The following is a 24,139-nucleotide window of genomic DNA, read 5'->3' as shown; positions in this document are numbered from 1 at the left end:
TGTAATAATTACGGGATATATGGCTGTTGTCGATAATATTAGTTTCTCTGTATACGAAAAAACGGATTAAACAAATCATAAAAATATTAAATAATCATGCCTAGTAAATAGTAAATAAATCGGAATTAATGACATAAAAAAATTGCGTAAAATCGTTTGATTGATTTTTCGTTGGAAATAGTCATTCTCGAGATATCGAACATTTTAAACATCGTCATGTGAATATCCTTAGATAGATCTTTGGATATAAATTTGGATTAACTATTTTATCACAAGATTCTCTTGTCGACGTTATAATAAATGAATCGAGAAAGTCGAAAAGAAACGTGAACTAATCGATGGTCTACTTTATTTTCTTAATCTTATGATCCAATAATTCCAAAATAGATATCCTAATCGAAAAAAAATGGCAAGTGCCTAAATATAAGATGAATCACATACATATATAATCCAATTATTCTAGTTATTTTTTACTAAAGAATTTTTTATTAATAAAATTAATTTTGTCTTTTTTCGATTAATATATTATATAAAAAAAGAATTTACAAAAGAAATATAATGTCTTTTAATTAATCCCCTTTTCAATCTCCTTTTCTCTCTTTCTCTCTCTCTCTCTCTCTTAAAAATTCTCAAGATTACGCTGACATTTAATAAATAATCAGTATAATCGATATATGAATCATTTAATGTATCATTTCCACTTACCTCATTCACCTGCTTGTAGGGGGAAGGCACTTTGGCGGAGAGTTCCCTCAGGAGATCCTCCGAAGTGCTTCTCGCGACCTCGACCATTCTTTCGGAATCGTCGTCCGCGCCACGTGCGAGATCGGAGATGATGTTTTCCTCACCGCCGCTGCCCTTCTCCCTCGCCCGCTGTTCGTGCTTCGAGAGCAGCTCGCGCTGCTTCTGGAAGAACTCGGGCTCGCTGAAGCATTTCTCGAGGCTGGCGGCGCGTTGGAGGATCGTCGGCGAGCTTGGGGTCGAGCGCGAAAACTCGAGCTCGTCCCGCAGCAAATTTTCCGCGCTCTTGTTGCATATTCGCGGTGGATCCCGATCGCGGAAAGCTCTCCGTTGCCCTTTCGATACCTCGCACATCGCGCGCTAACCAGGAAATGTTCCTTGTCGGGAGGAAATTACTCGACGCGCGTCCAACGTCATTTTACGCGAACATTTCTCTCGGACGTGTCTGAAAAAAATTCAGAGATCATTCATCACGTGCGTTATGAATTAATAAGCAGAATCGTGTGGCAAATTTATGCGTATATCAATAATTATTTTAAAATGTTATCACATATATATTTCATTATATTATGTTTTTAAAATATTATATAATTTTCTGTACCACGTATCCTAATAATATATATATATATGTATGCGTGTATATTTTACTTTTTCAATTATTTTTCATATTATACGATACATAAAATTATAAAATAGAACTCTCTTCCGAATTTCGTGGTGAATTATAGATTTGTTTACTAAACAAATTATAAAAAATATTACATTATTATTTTATTATTGATGCTTTTTATAATGCGCTTATTGGCGAGATTTATTAATGTTGCTTTCGCACAACGCATGATGATAAGCTTATCTCGAAACAATCCAACGAATAAATCGATCCATACATACTAAATATACCCCCCAAGCGATGAATACATATTTCGATAATGCGCGTGTAATCATAACTTATTTCTCGCACGCGTCGCGACGTGAGAACTTTCGGCGCAAATGAAAAGTGGCGACGCGATTCGCGCTAAAACGATGCCTAATTTCAAATAATTAGGTTAGGTTAGGTTGTAATTGTTGTCGCGCGCGGACAAGATAATGACGGCGAACAGAAAAATATGTTGTACATCGGCACGTATACATACCCGTTCAACGAGATCCTTGCGAGGACGAAAGAGAGGCTACCTCGTCTGTCACCGTCGACGCGACGCGCACAACCACCACTAGACGCGAGACTGGTAGAGGGACGGCCACCCCGCGTGCGTCATGCGGAAGGACATCTGTTGCCCCTTGCCCGCGACACCCCTCGATGAGCGAGAGATCACAAATCTATCTCTCTCTCTCGCACACGCGGGATCGTTACGCTCGCACCACGCACGCGTGACGTACAGGGTCGCGCGTCAAGTAAGGAGAGCCCCGGTGTCCTTGATGACGACGTCAACAAAGATTGTATTTATCTGACCGGCGAGCAGATTATTATTTCAAAACATTGATAGAAAAATTAATAACGCAATAAAAAATCAATTTAAGTTTTAGGAAAACTATTATATCTTAAGATAACGAAAAATTTTTCTTATAATGTAATCTAAAATCTTGTAACAGGTCTGCTTAACAAAACGTTTCTGATTTAGCAAACTTTATTAATTTTCTTTTCATCAAAACATGAACTTTTGCTTTAATAATAATATGCATGTTATGTATCGCGCATAAAATTATTAATTTATGTAAAGTAAAGTGCAAGGATACATCTCAGGCAGAAAGGCCTTCTAAAAATTATTTACGTCACTGATGCTTTTACATCTATCTTTCTCTCTGTCTCCTTCATCCCTTCCCTTCTACTCTTTTACCTCCCTTCTCCTTTATTATTACCATCTCTCACTCTCTTACTCTATTCTACATTATCTTCTCTCCTCTCTCTTCTCAGTTACGTTTCGCCCTTTTCATCCCCTTATCTATCCAATTCATGCTCCCTTCCTCTTTGTCATTTTTTTTATTTACGTTACACCTTTCTTTCACTTTCTCTGCACTATGCTTTCGATTTTCTCCATAAAAGAAAAACTTGTGGGAAACTCACTGTGAATTATGCCGGGGGTCACGTAGGCGAGACGACGATAACGGCGTCGCGACGACGCCTAAAATGCTTGTGCGTCGTCAATCGATCCGCGACATTCGCCAAAGGAAGAATCCTTCGGTCGTCTTTCGCATCTTTATTAATCGAAAAATTCGTCTTACGTCTTCATTGATTTCATTTTTTGGAAATTGTAAAATAAAACCACTCTGTCCATCTACATATATGTACAAAATTATCTCGTTAGAAATTATATAATAATGATTCTTTGTATCTTTTATATACTGATTTTGATAACAATCTTGTAAATTGTCTTGCAAATAATTGCCATGCCTAAATGTTTTCATTCTTTTTGACAAGCTACATAATGAATTAGCATGCATATAATAAATATTTCAATATGAATATTGTTTAAAGATTTTTTTTTAAACCTTGCGTTACTTTGAACAAGCGCATAGAACAATGAATTCTCGAGATATTATAATATTCATTAATAAATTTAAAAATCTAAGAATACTAAGAATCTAACAATAAGAATATATATATATAAGTGTATTCCATTGGCAATTTACGCAACAAAACAATACACATACAATACAATAATTAGTTCGACTTATAAAGACAATTATTTTAAAACTATTTTTTGTGACTTTTAAAATGAAACAAGCAAAAACTAAGCAGCAATCTCCTATCGAATCTAACACCATGTTGATGCATATTGTCTGAAATTGAGAATTATTACTGAAAATTACACAAGAAATTTTTGACGTAAGCACAGACAATAAGTAATAGAAGATCATATTATGCGATATATGTTCAAAATTAAATCGACAGAAAAAAGATATGTGCTAAACAGGAATATATACCATATGATACGTTTTTAACTTTCCTATTTCCTTTCTTGTCCGCTCGATGACATTCCTTCAAATGTCTCCTGTTTACAAGCTGACTCCAAATACGTGTTCAGCACAGCTGTTTAGTTTTGTACTGTCGGAATAATACATCTTCGTCATCTCTTTTGTAAGTATTTTTTGCGATTAATATATCTTTTTTCAATTCCTACAGAAGACTTTCAGTTGAAAGATCTAAACATATAAAAAAAAATGTACGTAATATTATTCAGTATATTTATAAAATCTTTTCTAAGATCTTTATGTACATTTTTGTATATCCCTATACATATTATAGTTATGAATAAAAAGATGGAAACATCGTAAGGTAAATACCGCGAGAATAATCTTTATCTTATGATATTGCAATTTCTATGATAATATAACGTAATTTCCTTCTCGTTTCTGCTTTTTTCATAGGTTATTATCATGTCCGATATAAGGGAAAAAATTAAAAAGTACCTTCAATCAAAAAAAAAACTAGACGAAGTAGCACGATATGTTTACATTAAAAATAAAAATATACATGACGCGGCAAAATCTTACGGAGTTATATATACGCATCTTCAACAAAAAGTCGACATTATAAAAAGATTGCTGAACGATTTCAAACTAGGATGTGCGTTGCATAGGGCGGTACAAAATGTTTTAAATGCAAAAGAATCTATAGGCGAAGCTGCAATACATTACAAACTTGACCCCAAGATTTTAAGTAGAGAAATTCAGCAATATAAAGATACCGGAAAAAAATTGTATATATATAATAAACCTGTAGATGTTAATACAGGAATTTTCACATTTGACGAGGAATTATTGTTGTTGAAGCGTTTATCTCAAAGAAAAATGAGATCTTTATTTTGTGCTTGTCAAATTTGTACGATGGAAGTACTTCTAAGTCTAGCTTATGAGTTTGCCCAAGAAAAAAAGAAGCGATATCCTGAAACATGGAATAAATATAAACGAGCGGATGAAAAGTGGCTAATAAAATTTGAAATGATACACAGTATTAAACTTTCAATAATGTTTCCATCTAAATGTAAAAAAGAATAATTTTAATTTAATAAGTGTACAATAATCTTTATTTTTGATTAATATTTATTATTACTACACTTATTAATCTTTATTATTATTTGATAAGAAAAACATGTTTTGGGAATAAGTAAAACTTGCATAAAAGATATTTTAATTTATCATAAATTTTTAATTAATTGATTCGGTAGTGATCACACAAACATTTTAGAAAGTACTGTTTTCAGAAGTTATAAATCAATGAATCTATGGAGTAAATTGATTAGAAATACATAATCCTTAAAGAACAACCTTTCACAAAATTCAAATGTCAATTTTGTAAATGACTAGTATATGGATTTATTGAATTCAATTAATTGTAATTTATAATATTTTAGCATTTTTATTTAACAATTCTTTTTTTTTTTTTAAATTGTTAAAAAAATATGCAAGAAAAAGAATAAAATATTTCTATCAGATAATAAATTAAATTTCGAAATATAATATAAATCAATATTTTTGCATACTTCATTTGTTAATATAAATAAAAAAAAATCACATTCTATTTCTTAAAAAAAAAAAATCTTTTCTCTCTCTCTCTCTCTTCAATGTCAGTCAATGTACTAGAAAATGTATAAAAAGCAATATTAATATCGTAGCAATATGAATATAACAAAAATAATGATTTATAATTTGACGAATAAAAATATAAAATCAATTTGATCAATTGTAATTACAATAACATTTAAATAGGAATATTTTATAATATAATTCAATTATTATTTTTAAAATAGTAAACAGAAAACGTAAAAAGAAAGAATTTATAATATACACTTAAAAATCTTTTTTTTGCATACTGACCATGTTTCTCGAACTATATAAACATAGCTAAACATACTAAAAATATTATAAAATCGTGTGAAAAAAAATATACAAAATTGTATACATTATGTATAAAAATAATTGTTCATGTATATGTATATCATATTATATATACATATTAATCTTAAAAATTGCATATTTTTAATCTTTTTAATAACTTTAATGGCATAATATAGTGTAATAATGCAACAAATAATCCTTTATAGATAATTACTTAAATATAATTAATTGTAATTTTTCTTGAAAATTGCTTGTGTGTATGTATAAACATATATATGTATATATTCTCTAATTTTAATGTTTACTTTATATAACATGTGTTGACAATAATTAATACTTATATCTTTTTTTTCATCTTACTAAATAACCAAAAGCTAAATACAAGCTGTTAATAATCAATATTAACAAAGATTAACATACAATTATTAAATAAATTATTGCCCTGAGTTTTACATAGGATTATGAAAAAAGAAGTTATGTATTCTTCGAGTCGTGTAGAAAAAATATATTTATTTAAAGACAGGTATCAGAAAGAATATACGATTTATTCTACAAACACAGGGCTTTAAGCTTGATCGTTTCGTGACATTGTTTCAGTTGCTTTCTGTTTACAACCAGACAAGTATATTCCAAGCAGTCGTATAATTCTTATCCCGAAATATTTATCTTAGGCTCTATTTTGTAAGCATACGTTAATTATATTTTTCTTTGATTTTATAGAAGTAAATATAAATAATTAATTATGAAAGCATTTGCAAAAGTGTCAAAATTTGACAGATTAACTTATTATTCGTTTGAATATTTACTCGAAATCTGAACATATGTTTTTAATCTATCATAATTCACATCCATCTATTTAAAGTTTTTGTTTGACAAGTTTCTTGTTTTTAAACGTCAATTTTAACTTTTGAGTAATATTGCGTATCTTTTTTTTTCAATTATTAGTCTATAAAAAAATTGTAAATATTCAAATAGGCTGCAATAGACTGCTCTAGTATAAATCTAGATATTTTTTATGCCATATAGGTATATTTATAAAACTCTCTCTTTTTGTTTCAAAATATTTTCAATGTACAGTCATAGGCAAACAAATTAAAATATTGTAAGAGGTCAAATCTTATTATTTTCATCTTATAATATTATAATCTTTTAGTCTACGATCATATAACAACTTTCCCATTTCTGCTTTCTTCGTAGATGACCATAATCCGATGGCCGAAATCAGAGAAAATATTATAAACTATCTTAAATTAAAGACAAAACTCGATATAGCAGCGGCACGTATTATAAATGAAAAATTACATATAGAAAACACAGCAATAAATTACGGAATTAACCACAATCTTCTTAGACAAAAAGTTGAAATTTTGGAAAGATTGAACGACTATTTCGAAGAAACTCTTCTATACGAAAATGCAGTAAGAAGTGTTATGTCTAATCACAAAACTCTGTCAGAAGCAGAAACATATTTCAAACTTAGCTCCAAAATTATTACAAAAGAAATTAATCGATACAATAAATTATACTCGGCTGGTAAAACGAAAGGACCGTACGAATATGACAACCCCTTAGATGACAAAGGCAGAGTTTTCACATTTAAGGAGGAGCTAGCGTTATTGGATGACTTACGTAACTGGATATGGAAATGTACATCACCGTGCACTTGCCTCATTTGTGCGATGGTGCAATTGTCCAGTCTAGCTTATCAGTTTGCTCAAAAGAAAAATAAATCATATCCTTCAACGTGGGATTTTTATCAGCGAGCGGATAAAAATTGGCTGATAGCTTTCGAAATGGCGCACAGTTGTAGACTTGCAAAATTATATCCTAATTGCAAAAATGTAGAACAATTTTTCGAAACATGTAAGAATAAACAGCAACCTTCATCATTATATAACGAAAGTAATATTTTTAAGGTACCCAGTGGTACCCAAATCTTGCGGAAGAGAAAGTTAGATAAATCATTTAATATTGATAAAGAGAACGCAACCACTTCAGGTAACACAATATCCTCCGTTGTTCAAAATGATCAAAACACCAATAGTTTAATGAACTCATTAAATATCTCTAATGTAGAATCAAATAATATAGAATCGAATAATGCAGAAGAAACAGCAAGTGGCAGTTTTCCAAATTATCAATTTGAGAATATGCCGGCGCCGTTGAATTTAACAAATCAGTTCAACATACACAAAACAACAAATAACATTTCGCAAAAAGAAAATTTCGATCCATCGGAAGCTTATGGAACATTTTAAAAGACCAATATGCAATGTCCATGGAAATGATTAGCAAGTGGATTTTCATAAAAGGAATCACAATCATTTTTGAGAAAAAATCCTTAAAAAAAAAAATGTTCCGATACTTTAACCCAATAAACCTATTTAATGCTTTTTTAAAGGAAAACAATAGAAGAAGAAAATTCAAATTTTTACATTTAAGGGAGAATTTTCATTATTAAAATCCTTAGATTTTGGAAAACAGTTACAATTTTGCAATTGTGATTTTACGTGATGAAAAAATTGGATATGGCTTATCAATTTGCTCGGGAGAAAAAGAGAATATCTACGAACATGAAATATTGAGAAAAAGACGACTGCAAAATAGATAACAGATTTTGAAATGACATATGCAGTCTAATTTCGCGGTTAATTTTGCGTAATGAGTGCTTTAAATCTTCAGTAAATCGAATTTTATTGTTTTTGTTATATTATGGAGGAAGAAAAAGAAAAAAAGGAAAGAAGTTTTTAAATTATTATTATTACACTAAAAAAAAAAAATTGTTAAACTTACTAAATGCGTTCACTTAAATACATAAATATTTCAATTAAAAAATATGATAACATATGGTAATCAATTGAAAGCATTTATGTCAAGTTAACAACTTTTTTTTTTCTTGGGGTAATGGTATCAGAAGCATAGAATAACTCAAAAATCTCACCTTGAATTTTCTTTTTCTGCAATCTTGAAAAAATCTCCATGTAAATTGTATCTCCGTAAATGTTTCGAATATTAACACAATTTTTTCTTCACAATTTTTTAAAAAATGACTGATTAATCTACGGATTATATTGATTAGAAATGAGATACTTGAAAAAAAGGCGTCGTGTCTATATATCTTAAAATTTATTTGTTCATTGACTTGATTGTATTTTCTTCAAATGCAAAATTAATAATCTTATATTCTACCAACTTATTTTATTACTTCTAGTTCTAATGTTTTAAATAATAAAATTGTATCGGAAACATTGATAAAGCGTTTGCTGAAATTTATTTTCACCACAAAATTTATTTTAAAATGTCACGTACTAAAAACTCTGGCGCCATCGCGCGCCATCATCGGCAAACATGTTTTTTCGCTGACACTGACTTATCGAGGTCTCCTCGACGAAGTAAAGCGATAACCTATCGTGATAATCAGCGATAACCGGTATAGAATTTTACCAGTTTTACGTTTCACTGCCGTGGAATCATTTGCTTTCTGTCCTCCTTCTGATATCGGGATTCAAGGTATATTTTGAAAGAGATATGATGCAAGCCGGTCTATGGAACTTGGTCACCACCTCGATCAGAGTAAGTAGCGAGTAAAAAAATATCCGATGGTCATCTCGATCATGCGAGTGATATTTTTCATTAAGGTATCTCTTTCGTAACGTTTTCTGGGACAGTTCATCGAGTATCTGTTTCTTTTAATTTATTTGAGAGAAACCTTTTCAATTATGTTTGTACTGATCATCTGTTTTTCAGACTGTAAGAATTTGATAAAAATTTATTAAATCTATATCATGGCGTAAAAATATTTCCACAGATTGATTATGTCATTACTTTTCCTGTATTAGTTTCCATTGGATCTGTCTTCTTAGTTGTATCAGTTACATTATCTATATTCAAATTAATAAATGGTGAAGAGAGAAAAATTGAAAAAAAGTACAACAAAATTAAATAAAAGTATAATGAAAGCAGGATGATAAAAAACTTCAAATATCATTTATATTATGATGCATATACACTTTCATTTATCTCTCTTTTGCATTTAAATATAATTACCTATATCAGGAAATATATACTATAATATCGTTTTTTATTTTTCAATAGCCGACATGTATAAAGCGTGTTCTCCCGGGTATGACAGCTGCCCAGCAGCGCAGGTATGCAAGTACGATAGATACAGATATAGTTGTGATTGGGGCTGGTCCTGGTGGATATGTAGCAGCAATTAAAGCTGCGCAACTGGGCATGAAGACAGTATGTGTAGAGAAACGTCCTACTCTAGGAGGCACATGTCTTAACATTGGTTGCATTCCTTCGAAATCGCTTTTAAACAATTCCCATTATTATCAAATAGCGCAGACTGGAGAGTTGGCGAACCGTGGGATTGTTGGTATGTGATTAAGCCAGATAGATCTTCCATCAGATTGGAATAGTATTGTTAAATTTTGATGTTTTTACAGTATCAAATGTTCAACTTGATCTTAACAAACTTATGGAACAGAAATCTACTGTTGTCAAGGCGTTGACCGGTGGTATAGCAGGCCTATTTAAGAAAAATAAAATCGAATGGGTCAATGGCCATGGAAAAATTACTGGCAAGAACCAAGTCACTGTATTAAAATCTGATGGATCAGTAGAATCGACGATCAATGCTAAGAATATTCTGATAGCAACTGGTAGTGAAGTTACGCCTTTTCCTGGTATCGAAATCGACGAGGAACAAATCGTATCCTCGACGGGCGCATTATCGCTCAAGAAAGTTCCCAAGAGACTCATTGTTATCGGAGCTGGAGTCATTGGATTGGAATTGGGCTCGGTCTGGCAAAGGTTTGTTTTAAAAATATACTTTATCGAAGAAAGATAATTGTTGCATTCTTGCTAATTGTCATTTTTACAGACTAGGTTCCGATGTTACGGCCGTTGAGTACATGCCGACAATAGGCGGTGTAGGCATTGATGGAGAAGTCAGTAAAACGATGCAGAAGATTTTAACCAAGCAGGGTTTGAAGTTCAAACTGGGCAGCAAGGTTACAGCCGCTAACAAACGTGATAATGAGATCGTGGTTTCTGTTGAAGACGCAAAAGATTCCTTTAAAAAGGAAGATTTAGTGTGTGATGTGTTGCTGGTATGCGTCGGCAGGAGGCCGTATACACAAAATCTAGGTTTGGAGGACATGGGCATCGAGAGGGACGAAAAAGGAAGAATACCTGTGAACAACCGATTCCAGACAGTAGTACCTAAGTAAGTTAACATTTTGAATGTAATAAAGCGCCATTTGTTTTAAATTTCCTCTGTTTATGGCTTAATGATTTCAATTTAATTGTTTTATTATCGTAATTTAATTCACAGTATTTATGCTATTGGAGATTGCATTCACGGACCAATGCTGGCTCATAAGGCCGAGGATGAGGGGATAATCACAGTGGAGGGGATTACTGGAGGTGAATCACGCTCACATCTTAAACACATCTTTTTCTTTTCTCATATTTGGTCTTTAATAAAATATAAATTATTCTAACTTGCGATGTAGGCGCAGTTCACATCGATTACAACTGTGTACCGAGTGTAATATACACGCATCCAGAAGTGGGTTGGGTCGGTAAGACAGAGGATGATCTGAAGAAAGAAGGCATCGACTACAAGATTGGCAAGTTCCCATTCATGGCGAACTCACGGGCGAAAACAAATTTGGATACGGACGGTTTTGTTAAAGTACTCGCCAATAGCAATACGGATAGGATCCTAGGCGTACATATGATCGGGCCAAGCGCGGGCGAGCTCATTAACGAGGCAGTTCTCGCAATGGAGTACGGCGCCAGCGCGGAAGACGTTGCCCGCGTATGCCATGCACATCCAGTAAGTATTTAACATTGATTTACGCGAGAGTTTTGCTTTGTATATGAGATTTCTTCGATTTTTTATATATATATATATCTAGATATTTTCTAAGAAAAAAGTACTGAAAGCACATAAGAATTCAATATAATTCTTAATTATTATATTTAAATTTATATTTGTTGGAATTGTTAGACTCTTCGAATTTAATATAATTATTTAAGAAGAGTGTAAAAAAAATTGAATTAAGTTATTATACTTGTTATGCTTGCTAATGTGAATCTGTTTTGCAGACATGTGCCGAGGCACTCAGAGAAGCTCATCTGGCAGCTTACTTTGGTAAACCTATCAACTTTTAAGTTACTACAGTGGATAAACGACTCATTACTTGTTAGTCTATATTTTCACTGTGCGCATAGCATTAAACATGTCCGTTTTAAATTTTACTCTTATTGGGATTGTATATTGTACGGACAAACACGTTTAACATCACGTGGAATGCACCATAGGAATGTGTGGCCCATTTGACATCTCATTGTAGCCTTAATCTAGTCTACATATCAACATCATACATTGAGCAAATTGTAATGTATTGTCGCTTAAAATCGCATAAAAGATTGTAAATAAAAGTTTGAAACCATAATATGCAGAGATAATTGTTAATTTGTCTCTGCCAGGTAATTAATGTATTTATTACGAATAAATAAAAGATGTGAGACATTATAACTAGACATTATAACTCTTTCAAATCGTTCATTTTAAAGACAAAAAAGATTATATAGTATACACATAAAACCGAATTTAAAGTAAATAAGATTCTAAATTTAATTTCGATCGAATGCATTTATTTTTATTGTAAAATAAATAGTAATTTCTAATAATTTTTAATTATATTGCTTAAATTTTTTTTAATTAAATTGATCAAGCGAAACTTTATTATATGCTTTTTTTACATGAATAATTGTCTTCCGTGTTGATAAACAGAATGCCGTATGCGCATGCGTCCTATGATGATTTCATGTTGTATGTGTATGTCATGCATGAAAACCGAGTGGAAGAGAAGAGGTAATTGACATCGCGTCTATATAATTTGTCATCGCAAGTGTTTAACAAGTTCTGTCAAAGAGAACAAATTATTATCCAATGCGTTCGCAAAGCTACGCAAAAATTAAACTCAAAATTCCATCGCTCATCGCAGGGACTAGAACGGAAATAAATCTACAATTGAATCTGAATTAATTAACCTCTCTGAATGCTTCGGGAATACAAGATTAGACGAAAAACTGGATTAAAGTATACAATTTCATCCTGATAGGAATATGAGGTTTGTACTTATGATATTTTCCTTTGAATAAATAAAGCAAAATATCTAATCTCGAAATAATATTTATAATTCCTTCGTGTTGCTTATAGCTAACCTCAACATGAGCTATAACAAGAAAGTCGCATACTTTTACAACCCGGAGGTGGGTAATTTCCATTACGGACCGGGCCATCCTATGAAGCCCCATCGATTATCTGTGATCCACAGTCTGGTGCTCAACTATGGTCTCCATAGGAAGATGCAAATTTATCGTCCGTACCGTGCCAGTACCCACGATATGTGTCGCTTCCATTCAGAGGATTATGTGGAATTTTTGCAACGCGTCACTCCACAGAATTTGCAAGGCTTTACAAAGTACCTGAGTCATTTTAACGTGGGCGACGATTGTCCCGTGTTTGACGGCCTCTTCGACTTTTGCTCCATGTACACTGGCGCATCATTAGACGGTGCTACTAAGCTGAATAACAACTGTTGTGACATTGCCGTGAATTGGAGTGGCGGTTTGCATCACGCCAAGAAATTTGAAGCGTCTGGCTTTTGCTATATCAATGATATCGTGATCGCTATATTAGAATTGCTTAAGTACCGCGCCCGAGTGCTGTACATTGACATCGACGTTCATCACGGAGACGGCGTACAAGAGGCCTTCTACTTAACTGATCGCGTCATGACCGTATCATTTCACAAGTACGGCAATTACTTCTTTCCCGGTACCGGCGATATGTACGAGATCGGCGCCGAGAGCGGCCGATATTATTCGGTAAATGTACCGCTCAAAGAAGGGATCGACGATGGATCATATATTCAGGTCTTTAAGCCAGTCATATCCCACGTGATGGAGTTCTTTCAGCCGACGGCGATAGTGCTTCAATGCGGTGCCGATTCCCTTGCGAATGATCGACTCGGTTGTTTCAGTCTCAGTACGAAGGGTCACGGCGAGTGCGTGAAATTCGTGAGGGATTTGAATGTACCGTTATTGACTGTCGGCGGTGGTGGTTACACATTGCGAAACGTCGCTCGATGTTGGACCTACGAAACTTCTTTACTCGTTGACGAGCAAATCAGCAATGAGCTACCATACACCGAGTACTTGGAGTACTTCGCGCCGGACTTTAGTCTACATCCCGAAGTCGTGACCAGACAGGACAACGCCAACAGTAAGCAGTACTTGGAAGCGATCACGCGACACGTCTACGACAATCTTAAAATGATTCAACATTCGCCGAGCGTGCAAATGCAGGATGTCCCATGCGACGCGTTGCCGCCCGAAGAGGAGAGACAACCAGAACCGGATCCGGACTCGCGACAAAATGCACAGGATACAGACAAGATTGTAGAGCCTGCGAATGAATATTACGCTGGTGATAAAGATCAGGACAAATTAGATGTAAACGATTCGTGATAAAGATAGTATAAGAGACTATGAAGCTGTTCAAAAATATTCAATTCGATCTTTCGTATGATGCACAGATCATATGCGAGATTGGAATTTGATATTAATTAATCGACAACCTGCCATATTTAAATAATCTTTTTTTACCTTTGATTTCAAGATAATAAACTTGATAAACTATTACTTAGCATAAAATCTGAACTTTTTCGAGATTTTTTTATTCATTAGACATGACTAACGAGTATTACTGAATGCAATATGTGAGGCAGATATGACGCAGATATATAAAAGAATTGTACATATAAATATTCATTTTGTAATAATAATAAAACATGCATATTTTAGTCAAATCTTGCATAAACTTTCAGTGGACGTACATATAAAATTTGTATATCATAACGAAATGTGTTTATTCGATATTGCTATTAAAAGAAGGAATCCATTTCTTAATCGAAGAAGTTGCGCGATACTATATTTTTGAATTAGGATATTTGATCTTAAATATCCATTAGGCAAGTTTATTGTTCTACATCAGACAGTGATATCCGTATTGTCTACAATAGTACAACAACGATGACGACGACGATATTAATAAGGATAATAGTGTAATAATAGTAATAGCAATAACGATAACGTTTGTATCTCTGTCTTGGGGTTATCTCGCTATATCACAGAGAATTTAATCTTCATACGATATAATTGTTCCTTTTCTTTTTCCATATCTGTCTACTAAGTAGAAATGCAAAATAATTCTGCCTTGGGAGTATGGATGTGGGGTAGGAGGAAGAGGAGCGAAATCTCTCCGCTCGGTGAAAGCACACTAAATGCGCGACTAATTACAATAAATTAAATCTCTTAAATTAAGGCGCTTTGTGTTCTGTACAATCGTATTTTGTAAATTCTACAAAAAGTCTTTTTCGAAAAATAATACACATATAAAAATACTCACGGTACGAGGAACGCAAATACTCTTTAAGGTTTGATCCACTTTTGCAGAAAAACGGTGCAAAAAACTACGATTCAGAGACAATGCGTAGTATGCTCTTCGTAAATGCGCAGCGCTGGGGTTTGCCTGAAGAATATTGTGCAAAGCTTGCAGAAGACTATTCACGAAGCTTACGGCTACTATCATTCCTCTTTTCTTCTTTTTGAATTCGCCGTTTACGTACTTTACAAAGCGCGTGCGTATGCGTATATATCCATATATGTATATATAAAGTTTTCAGTCTCATAGTAATAGCAATTCCATTTGGTGTTTAGTTTTCCATCGAATTCTCTGCATATACTTCAGCGACTCGTACATTTTATGATTTTACGATACTATATACAGCGCGTACAACAAGGGGATATAATTATTAGGCAGTGCTAATTCAGCGATCCTTGACAAATCTCTGGACAAATCTTTCTGTTTCATATTTTTTTCCTTTCTGTTTTGTCCTCTAACATTTGTTTGACTAGATGCTGTTCTTGCTCATCTCGTGATTCTAAGAGCATTCGATGGGTTGCAGTTAGAACATATCTGATAGGCAATATAATAGAAGAATGATCAGTTACGTTTCGAAATGTTTGTAAATGCTGGTCACGTATGTCATGACCTGTTGCCAATCAGGTCGCTCGAGTTGACACATTTCTCCAATGTTCTGTAAAAAAAAATAATTTTCATTAATCATTCCGCAATATTACGAGTGATTCAAGGATAATTTGTCGATCAATTTACCAAAGTAGTAGGTATGCCAACACTCTCAGCAGCAGAGAAGGCGATTGAGAAGTTTCGTCGCTTTTCAACCGGCGTCAATGTGTCATACGGTACCTTGCGCGGCAAATAGGAGTGCAGAATCGCGCATAACGCTAAACCATCATTCCAGGAACTACTGAAATTAGTTATATCGATATTTCGATAACCTATCGTCTTATTTTGACACCACTTGAGCAAGGCATTCCGTTTGGACCCGCCGTTTTTCACCAAACCGCACAGGGGATCTTTGCGCTCTGACAAATCAGTGACGCTGTTTCGACGTACAAAATCGATCGCCTTGGCGTTCAAAGCAGCCGAATCCAGCAGCTCGCCCGAATTCAAAACCACAGGCGTCGACTTTGTCTCTGTGTATTAAAAATTGAAATATTAGATTAGACACAAAAAGAATTTCTTTTCCTAAAACATGTTTCTAAAAAGTTTTCATGCTTTTATATTTTTATATCGTACATTTTATGCTTATATAAAATCTTAACTTGAAAATTACCTGATACTGGTTTTTTTGCGATTGTAGATTGCGTCTTATTGTTATTCGTCGAATTTGCCGTGCAGATTAAATTATTGATTTGTTGTTGATCCCTGAGGGGAGCCTTCAAAGAGATAATGTCTGTGGTCCCAATCGAATTAAGAGATGATGTAGAACTGCTACGGCTTCCAGGTCCTAAAACACGTAAAATAATCCCGTTTTCTTCCTTCAGATCATTACACTACAATGGCTATTTTTATTTTCAAAACATTACAATGATTTTAATAATTTATATATTTTATATTTTTTTTTGTAATTTAAAAACAATAATAAACAACATATATTACAATTAAAACTGTACGTGTTCAAAAATTGTTATACTCACCAGCTTTAGCTTGTTTCGTGGCATTCTCAATGCTCTCGATTAGACATTTCACAGAAAGCCTAGAGTCCTGACGCGTGATATTGGCCTTTCTACGAGCAGCAATCTCCTGCTGCACACTCGTCAACACAGATTGTTGAGTTTCTGTCGGTGTACTAGCTGGCCTGGGAGGCGGTTGTTGTATTATCTTCTGGTTAGCTGAAAGATTTTTAACTTGCTCGTTACATTTATCGCAAATTGTTGCACGCAATTAATTCCGAACAATAATAACAATAACAAAAGCGATAAGCAATAAATAAAGTTTGTACATAAAATAAAGCGCAAGTGTGTGGTTGACAATTAAAATACTTGGATTAAAGGGTTTCTTAATTTACGATAATTGCACACTAACGAATTAAATGAATAAGGACAAAAAGTCGATAACAGAAACATAAATAAAACGAGTATATTGTAGCATAGAGAATTTGAGAAACATAAAAAAGCTGGATAACAGTCAACCATAGGGACAACGTGGGCGGTACATATATATTCGAAAGTACAAGTCTCTTGTTCTTTGCCTAGATCGAGGAGCCAGGACGGACAATAGAATCGAACTTCTGCGATACAAGCATAGTCGTGATTCCCACACTAACAGAGCGACTTACGGTCGCAAGATTTGCTTATTTGCGAGCGCCTTCCCGACGCCGTCCTCAATTCAACGTCCTCCATGATCGTCTCAAATTTTTCTCTCAGGGATGACGTTCGTCCCATCGGCGGCAGTTGATCCTTACATCGATCCGATTCCAAATCCGTGCTTTGCGACGTCTCATTCATCATGCTAAGTTTATTTTCAAAAGGAGTCACTTTCTCGATTTGAGAATCATCTTCGCTGGTAGCAGCCTGCAAACTACCTTGTAAGAACTTCATACGATTCAATCGTATACGATTCGTTTCCCTCAAATTCGAGCTTTCTGATTCTTGCATCTCTTTATCATTCGATGAAAAGTCCGACGAAAATCCGATTTGTCTTTTTTCGTTCATGGAAGAATATTTGAACGGCTCCGAAATCTGTTTTTCATTTCCAGAATAAGATCTTTTTAACATCTGACGTGATGGAATAACCGATATCGATGAGAGATATCTTGATGCAGACGAAATTTTTGAGGATGTCAATGGATAAGATTTCCGCCTCATTAAAGGAGTATTTAACATATCATAGGAACTCTTTATTTTCTCGAATTTCAACGAATTTATTTTGATTGCAACATTTTTATCAAACGAACCAGATATTTTTGATTCAAGTGTATCGAAAATCTTTCTGTTATCGGATACAGGTATATCGGATGCAGATTCCGTTGTAATTTCTTCGTCATCGATGATCACATGTTTTGCTGTCCACAATTGATTATTGCATAGTGTTTTTTGTTTCACTGTTTCGTCTCTTAAATGAGAAGCTTCTGGGAAAAATTTATAATATTTCGTTTCGCATAATTTTTCATCGCTCTCGTGTACATTAACATGATCATTAATTTTGCTGAATTTGTCGACATGATTTCTAATTTGTAATGTTGCAGACGTTTGTGATTTTGAAATCGTCTTATCTAAGAGAGAATCAATTACCTCGTGACTTGGTTTTGACTCGCGCTTGTTTAAAAATAGCTTCTGCTTTTGTTCAGTCTTACCGCTTTCTTCCAATCTTAAATTTACGAGCGATGTATCTGAAAGCGTTCTTAAATATTTAGAATTTGTATCTTTGTTGCATTGACTTGACAAATTATTCGATGTGGTCGAAGTTTCTGATGATAGCGATGTATTGTTTAAAGATGATGGACCCATATCAATGTCGACTAAAGCAGACAAATTCGTACTGATTTGTGGATTGCTATAACTTCTCTGCAACAGCTTCCCCATTTCCGGATCGACTTCGAATTTCAAGTCATTCATCGCGCATTCCACGCCAGAAAATATGTAATCCTTTGGTACGAAGAACCGACTGTTCGAGATGTTGATACCATATGCATCTCCGTTAGTATTTTGAATACCGCGAATATTTTTCAACAAGGAACTTTTGGCCATTGCGCCTTTTTCCGACATGTTTGTAACAGTAATATAAAGTTTCGGATAATCCTCCGCGATTATCGGCGATTTATCGGTCGGACTATGAGACTTGTCCGATTCAAAATTATCCAGATTTAAATAAAACTTTGAAAATTCGTTTCTCGAGATTTTCGTTTGTTTCGGATTCTCATTTGCTAAATGTGTATTTGTTTCATCTGGAAGGCATTCGATGCGCCGATTGCCGATACAAATAGCGGGACAGACTTCAATTTCCTCGCCGGAAATGAGTTTATCCTCTAATTTGATAGCCTTTTTGGCCTCTGATGCTGTGTTCGCGATAGCCAAACTACTATCCGACAAACCGAGTCTATTTTGACACGGAGAGGCAATGGCATTAACGTCTTCGGTTCTTAATTTATATAAATCCTGGTCGCTTGTTGTCGTTTTACTGGATAAACTGTTTCGCAATGAATATTTTTTCGAATCGTAACGATTCTTTAATATTGTTCGACCGCGTTTTAATATAACGCTCGCCGTTTTCCGTTTACTCCCATTAGCGATATCAAGTGTCTTGCAGCAACTCACTGCAGTGCTATCTAGTACGCAGTCCGGATTAAGGAAACAGGAACAATTACGAAATTAATAGAAGTATCTCTCGATAGCTATGTAAAATGAAAGTAAATGAAAAAAGAACAAAAATTAACGTTCACTAAAAAATTTGTTTCCTTTCATCAAAAAATATTCTTTTCTATGATATTTATACCGTAAAATTTTAGTATTTTTTCTTTTTTCAGAAAAAATAATTTATGTATTAGAATATTTATATTCAATATACAAAATATCACGTATTTGCTATTGTGCTATTGATATATATGAAACAGTATTTTAAACCTTTATAATATATTATCACATAAGTTTCTGTTCCAAATATAAATCGACCGTTTTATTTACCTTTGTTAAGTTTATCGAGCTGTGCTTCCAACGATCTGAGCTTATCCCTCTGCGCCTTGTTCTCCATCACTACGCGCTCGAGCTCACTCTGGGCCTCAGTCTTGAAGTCATTGGCAACTCGCACGGTCATTAGTAAATCAGTTTGGAATTGCTCCCATTCTGCGCTTTCCTGCTGCCTCAGTTTACGCTCGTCAGCCAACGCACGCTCCAACTCATACTGTCGCGTTTGCGCTTCACGTTCCCTTCGCTGTCCTTCACTTAGCGCTGCCTTCAGCTCCCGTTTGTCCTCCAGATGCCGTTGGCATTGTGCTTGCAATTCTGCCAATGAGTCCCGAACAAGTTGCAGTTCCGTGCTCACAGATAATCGCTCATCTTTCAGTTGATTCAGTCTGTATTCTAAGTCATCTATAGCGGATTTCGCGTTGTTTCGAGCTACCTAAAAGATTATTTAAAAAAACTTTATTTGCTTCTAATATTAATGTTCTTTCTTATATTTTATAGTTTTCAATTTTTATATTTTATAATTATTATTTTATATTTTTATAGTTATTATTTAAAAAAAAACTATTTTTTTCATAAACTTTTCGATAAAAATTTAATTGAAAAATTTTCAAATTTGTGACTATGTTACACACGCATATAGAGTAAACGTACTTTATATTCTTCCTGAAGCTGTGAATATTGATCTCTTAGTCGATCGTGGTCGCAATGGGAACGTGCTAACTGTTCTTGAAGTGCTGCTGCCTGCGTCTCTAATGTATCCTTTTCTCGTCTGGCCGCATCCAGTAATTCGTCCGCTTCACTCTTGTTTTCTAGTTGCCTTGATTGTTCCAGCTCCTCAATCTTTGCCCGCGCATTCTCCAATAGAGTCGCTAATCTACTAATTTCTATACTGCGATTTGCACCCTCTTGCCTAGCTTCTATCAACTCTATGTCCAACTGTTTCCGTTCGGTATTCGCAGCGTCCACCGATGCTTCCAATAATTCGAGGCATTTCGTCAAACGTTCCGTCTCAGCCGCACTAGCGTCAGCAGTCGCCCTTAGATTTTTCAACTCGCTAGTCAACTCCTCCTGCTTTTGAAGCAAAGCCTCTCGTTCCTCTTGTGCACTCTGTAACCATCATATAAATAATTAATAACTAATCAGCATACCATATTATATATAAGTTTGGTATACTCACTTTTAAAAGATCTACTAGTTTCTGTTCTCTTTCTGTATTGTAGCCTTTAGATGCTTCTTGTGGTTGTTCATCCCTTAAAAGCAACTCTTGTAAAGTGTCGACTTTAGATCGAGAGTCTTCTAGCTTCTCTGTCTGACGACATAGTGATTCCAAAAGAACTGTCTTCTCCTCAGTTAGTCTTTCATTATCCGCTTGCAACTCTGTTAGTTGCGTCTGTATAGTCATTAATTTGTTAGAGATTAATATCTCCCATGCAAAATTTCAATAATACTGTTTTCAGCATAAATAAATAAAAGCAAACCTGTAAGTCGCTTAATTCTTGAATAGTTGCCTGCAATTCTTCATTTGTAGAATAATGTGTTTCCTCCATTTGTAAAATTCTGTCCTGCAAACATGCAACCGAAACCTCTGACATTGAGCTGGAGGAGTGCTTGTCCCAGTCTGGCGTGGTACACTGAGCTCCTTCCTGAGGTACATTGGTATTGTTTGCAGATCCATCTTCTTGGGGGATGGCGATAGAGGCTGGTGCAGAATTATGAAGTCTTGAAGCATCTAATAATAGCTGTTGTTTCTCCGAATCTGACAGCGGAGAATGTGCCACATCCCTAAGACGAGCACGAAGAGCTTCGTTTTCTTCAGTAAGACGTTCTAGCTCCAGAGTATGCTGCTCCTATTTATCAAAACAACAAATACAAATCAGTATCTTATGAACACTAAACAACAAAACACACACGCAGTTTAGTAAAATGTCATATGTACAATAGTACAAATGTCATATGTAAAGCAGAACATATCTTAAATAAAAAATATTAGCATTGCTATAGCTCTCTACAATTATTTAATTAAAATGACTCTTATAAATATTCAATAGTTATATTTAAGAGAGAGTAGTCTACACACACAAAGGCCACAATATGATCATATAATATTCCAGACTAGAGAGCTTGTATACATAAAAAAAAAAAAGTATTCTGAAAAACGTCGTGAAAACATGGCTACGTCACAATCATAACATTCGTCTTGTTTGGGAAACAAGAGCTCGAGCGAGGGACGCTTCGGTATGATGTGTCTCATAACCGTCAGTCCCGGCGAGGGGGTTGAAGGGAGGGGGAGAAGAGGGATTCGGTACTGGGATTCGAGGTTAGAATTTATGCGAACGATCGCGCCGGCAAGTCGGAGCTCGCGGTCACGCGAGTAACAAAGACACTGCGATATTTACTGCGTAACTTTAAAACGAGCGGGCTTTACCGTGGGCGACGAGAAGCAACGCTTCTTCATATCGGATTCGCTCGGTTTCCCCGGCTCTCTTCCTCTCTATTGCTTCCTATGTAAACTCATAAACATCCCTGCCGCGTTTTACGCCCTCTGGCTCCGTTTTCGTCCAAGCAAAAAAATCACCTATCTCTCTCTCTCTCTCTCTCTCTCTCTCTTTCTCTTTTTTTGTCTAATACTCTAACGGTTACACGAAGGAATTCTGAACTGAAAGAAAAAAACCAATACAATTTACGACAGAAATCTAAAAATAATCCCTACGTTTTTATTCGCGACGACGTAAAACGCGATTATTGACGTAAATCTTTCGTTTTCCTACGCGGCGTCGAGATTATAACGGAAAGGATTTTAGAATCCTTGAATAACGATTATGAGATAGGAAGTGGGGAAGGAATAGCAGCAAGAGGATGCATTCCTACGGAATAATTTCTGAGGACTGGAATTCATTCGGAACAGCAATTGCAAGAATGTAACGATTGTAGAAGCATATAAAATTATAAAGATAATGCAGATGAAACGAAGCCGAAATAATAATAAGAATAATAATAAAGATTTTCATATTTATATAAGAGCCATAAAATCTTTGAAAAATTTTTATATTTATAGAATAAAGACAAGCTTCTTATATTAAATATTAAAAAAAAAATGTGGAAGAAGATTAAAGTATTCTATTAAAAAATATTATTTTTTTTCTACAAATATATTTTAAAATATCCTGTAACACGCTAGACTCATATTTAGCTGAGAATAGCAACATATGTTTTATCGAATCGATCTATTTAAGTGCAATTTAGATGCAAAGAGAATATTTTTATAGCCGCTCCTTCTCGATTGTGTACCTTTACGTCGTCTTCCTTGTACGGTCGCAAAAACGCGAGGAAGAGAAGAGGGGACACCTCCTAGGTATGCACGTGTGCATATTTAGGAGGGGAAGGAAAGAATTAATGTAAGGCGTCAACTGGAGATGAATCAGAACAAATAACACCGCGTCGCAATATAATTTATTCATCGAGTGCATTTTGCGACGCAATCGTTAAAACGCTTTGCATTCTAATCATCAATATCTCTTAGCTGATATAATGTAATACTGTAAAGATGCAAAATATAATTTTATTCGAATAATTTCAGTTATTTACAAATCAATAATTTAATTTTATAATATTATATTAAGATAAATTTAAACCAAATCATATTAATAAAAGATCAATGTTATATCTGTTACTATAAATGAGAGTTGAAATTATCGTAAATTTTTTAATTTCTTTGTTTAAAATCCACGCGTCCGCGCGTTATTATATATCATATCAATCGTATAAAATTACAATAAAGAATTTCTATATTTGCGCGCATCTAGATAAATGCATCCGAAATAACTACAGTTGGCTCCAACGAAACGAGGAGAAGGACACAGACAAAATATTATTTGTCACAAACATCGAATTTCATGGAACCGGCTATAACGATATCTTTATTTATATCAGTTGATTTTTTGCTTCTGATAACTATAAGAAATTCTACAAATTTTTTTATCATCAAAATTTAAATTATAAGTGATCCATTTAAAATGATGAAAAAATAAAAACTTATAATATATAAAAAATATAAAAAATGTAAATATAAAAAATATATGTATATGTAATAGTATATAATAAGACATTTTTTTAATTGCAATGTATCCTTGATCGTTCGAAAATTAATATCGATTTTAATCTCAATGAAAGATAGCAAAAGCGATTAAAAGGAAATATGAAGAAATTATATACATATACAGTAATAATTCAATATCGAGAAAGAGATAGGATCGTAATAAAAGATCCACAAAAAATCAAGATTACAAACGTAAATAAAATTTCATCGCGCATATCGATAATCAGGATAGATTGTGCCAATATTATAAGGTACAAAAATTCCTGGTATGATTATGATGATCAAATTTGCAGATATCATGTATATTATCATAAAAATCTGAATCTCGAG

The 24,139-nt window shown here is 34.1% G+C and overlaps 6 protein-coding genes across 14 annotated transcripts in view; 4 read left to right on the top strand and 2 right to left on the bottom strand.

Moving 5' to 3' along the window:
• Window positions 1–2,023, bottom strand: part of LOC126852589 (uncharacterized) — a 34,846-nt gene extending 32,823 nt beyond the window's left edge. Inside the window, exons 1-2 of the mRNA XM_050597544.1 lie at window positions 1,875–2,023; window positions 706–1,186 (exon numbers count right to left, since the gene is read on the bottom strand). Coding sequence (XP_050453501.1) covers window positions 706–1,095 — 390 coding nt within the window. The 5' untranslated portion in view covers window positions 1,096–1,186; window positions 1,875–2,023. The remainder of the gene's footprint in view (window positions 1–705; window positions 1,187–1,874) is intronic.
• Window positions 2,024–3,730: 1,707 nt separating this feature from the next.
• LOC126852600 (uncharacterized) lies at window positions 3,731–5,000 on the top strand. Of its 2 annotated transcripts, XM_050597564.1 has the most exons (3): window positions 3,750–3,817; window positions 3,986–4,015; window positions 4,108–5,000. In XM_050597564.1, the coding sequence occupies exon 3, from the start codon at window positions 4,117–4,119 to the stop codon at window positions 4,735–4,737; it is 621 nt and encodes a 206-aa protein (XP_050453521.1). In that variant the 5' UTR covers window positions 3,750–3,817; window positions 3,986–4,015; window positions 4,108–4,116; the 3' UTR covers window positions 4,738–5,000. The 2 variants fall into 2 exon arrangements, with proteins under 2 accessions (XP_050453520.1, XP_050453521.1); XM_050597563.1 differs by lacking the exon at window positions 3,986–4,015 and having other exon boundaries at window positions 3,731–3,817.
• A 1,008-nt stretch (window positions 5,001–6,008) lies between these two features.
• On the top strand, window positions 6,009–8,816 carry LOC126852577 (uncharacterized). 3 transcript variants are annotated; one of them, XM_050597523.1, is made up of 3 exons: window positions 6,009–6,100; window positions 6,175–6,258; window positions 6,775–8,816. In XM_050597523.1, the coding sequence occupies exon 3, from the start codon at window positions 6,789–6,791 to the stop codon at window positions 7,833–7,835; it is 1,047 nt and encodes a 348-aa protein (XP_050453480.1). In that variant the 5' UTR covers window positions 6,009–6,100; window positions 6,175–6,258; window positions 6,775–6,788; the 3' UTR covers window positions 7,836–8,816. The 3 variants fall into 3 exon arrangements, with proteins under 3 accessions (XP_050453480.1, XP_050453481.1, XP_050453482.1); XM_050597524.1 differs by having other exon boundaries at window positions 6,026–6,258; window positions 6,775–7,575; window positions 7,654–8,816; XM_050597525.1 differs by having other exon boundaries at window positions 6,027–6,258; window positions 6,775–7,575; window positions 7,669–8,816.
• A 129-nt stretch (window positions 8,817–8,945) lies between these two features.
• On the top strand, window positions 8,946–12,130 carry LOC126852552 (dihydrolipoyl dehydrogenase, mitochondrial). The gene is made up of 7 exons (XM_050597462.1): window positions 8,946–9,150; window positions 9,673–9,958; window positions 10,029–10,395; window positions 10,466–10,810; window positions 10,919–11,010; window positions 11,100–11,425; window positions 11,698–12,130. Exons 1-7 carry the CDS (start codon window positions 9,106–9,108, stop codon window positions 11,761–11,763), a joined length of 1,527 nt encoding a protein of 508 aa, XP_050453419.1. The 5' UTR covers window positions 8,946–9,105; the 3' UTR covers window positions 11,764–12,130.
• Window positions 12,131–12,395: 265 nt separating this feature from the next.
• Window positions 12,396–14,471, top strand: LOC126852564 (histone deacetylase 3). Its single transcript, XM_050597493.1, has 2 exons — window positions 12,396–12,728; window positions 12,818–14,471. The coding sequence occupies exon 2, from the start codon at window positions 12,829–12,831 to the stop codon at window positions 14,128–14,130; it is 1,302 nt and encodes a 433-aa protein (XP_050453450.1). The 5' UTR covers window positions 12,396–12,728; window positions 12,818–12,828; the 3' UTR covers window positions 14,131–14,471.
• LOC126852511 (cytospin-A) overlaps window positions 14,312–24,139 on the bottom strand; it is a 42,554-nt gene continuing 32,726 nt past the window's right edge. For 4 of the 6 annotated variants that reach the window (XM_050597370.1, XM_050597372.1, XM_050597373.1 and 1 more), the window contains 9 exons: window positions 21,192–21,560; window positions 20,891–21,103; window positions 20,365–20,820; window positions 19,711–20,146; window positions 17,367–19,355; window positions 16,726–16,920; window positions 16,362–16,535; window positions 15,839–16,221; window positions 14,312–15,761 (listed from right to left, as the gene is read on the bottom strand). In XM_050597370.1, coding sequence (XP_050453327.1) covers window positions 15,672–15,761; window positions 15,839–16,221; window positions 16,362–16,535; window positions 16,726–16,920; window positions 17,367–19,355; window positions 19,711–20,146; window positions 20,365–20,820; window positions 20,891–21,103; window positions 21,192–21,560 — 4,305 coding nt within the window. In that variant the 3' untranslated portion in view covers window positions 14,312–15,671. Of the gene's footprint in view, window positions 15,762–15,838; window positions 16,222–16,361; window positions 16,536–16,725; window positions 16,921–17,366; window positions 19,356–19,710; window positions 20,147–20,364; window positions 20,821–20,890; window positions 21,104–21,191; window positions 21,561–22,138; window positions 22,292–24,139 lie in introns of those variants that run through there. The other 2 variants (XM_050597374.1, XM_050597375.1) reach the window with 2 other exon arrangements.

The sequence above is a fragment of the Cataglyphis hispanica genome, chromosome 10 (genome assembly GCF_021464435.1).
Source record: "Cataglyphis hispanica isolate Lineage 1 chromosome 10, ULB_Chis1_1.0, whole genome shotgun sequence".
Classification (NCBI taxonomy): Eukaryota; Metazoa; Arthropoda; class Insecta; order Hymenoptera; family Formicidae; genus Cataglyphis; species Cataglyphis hispanica.
Note: the sequence above shows the minus strand (reverse complement) of the source record. Positions and strands in the feature narration are given on the sequence as shown.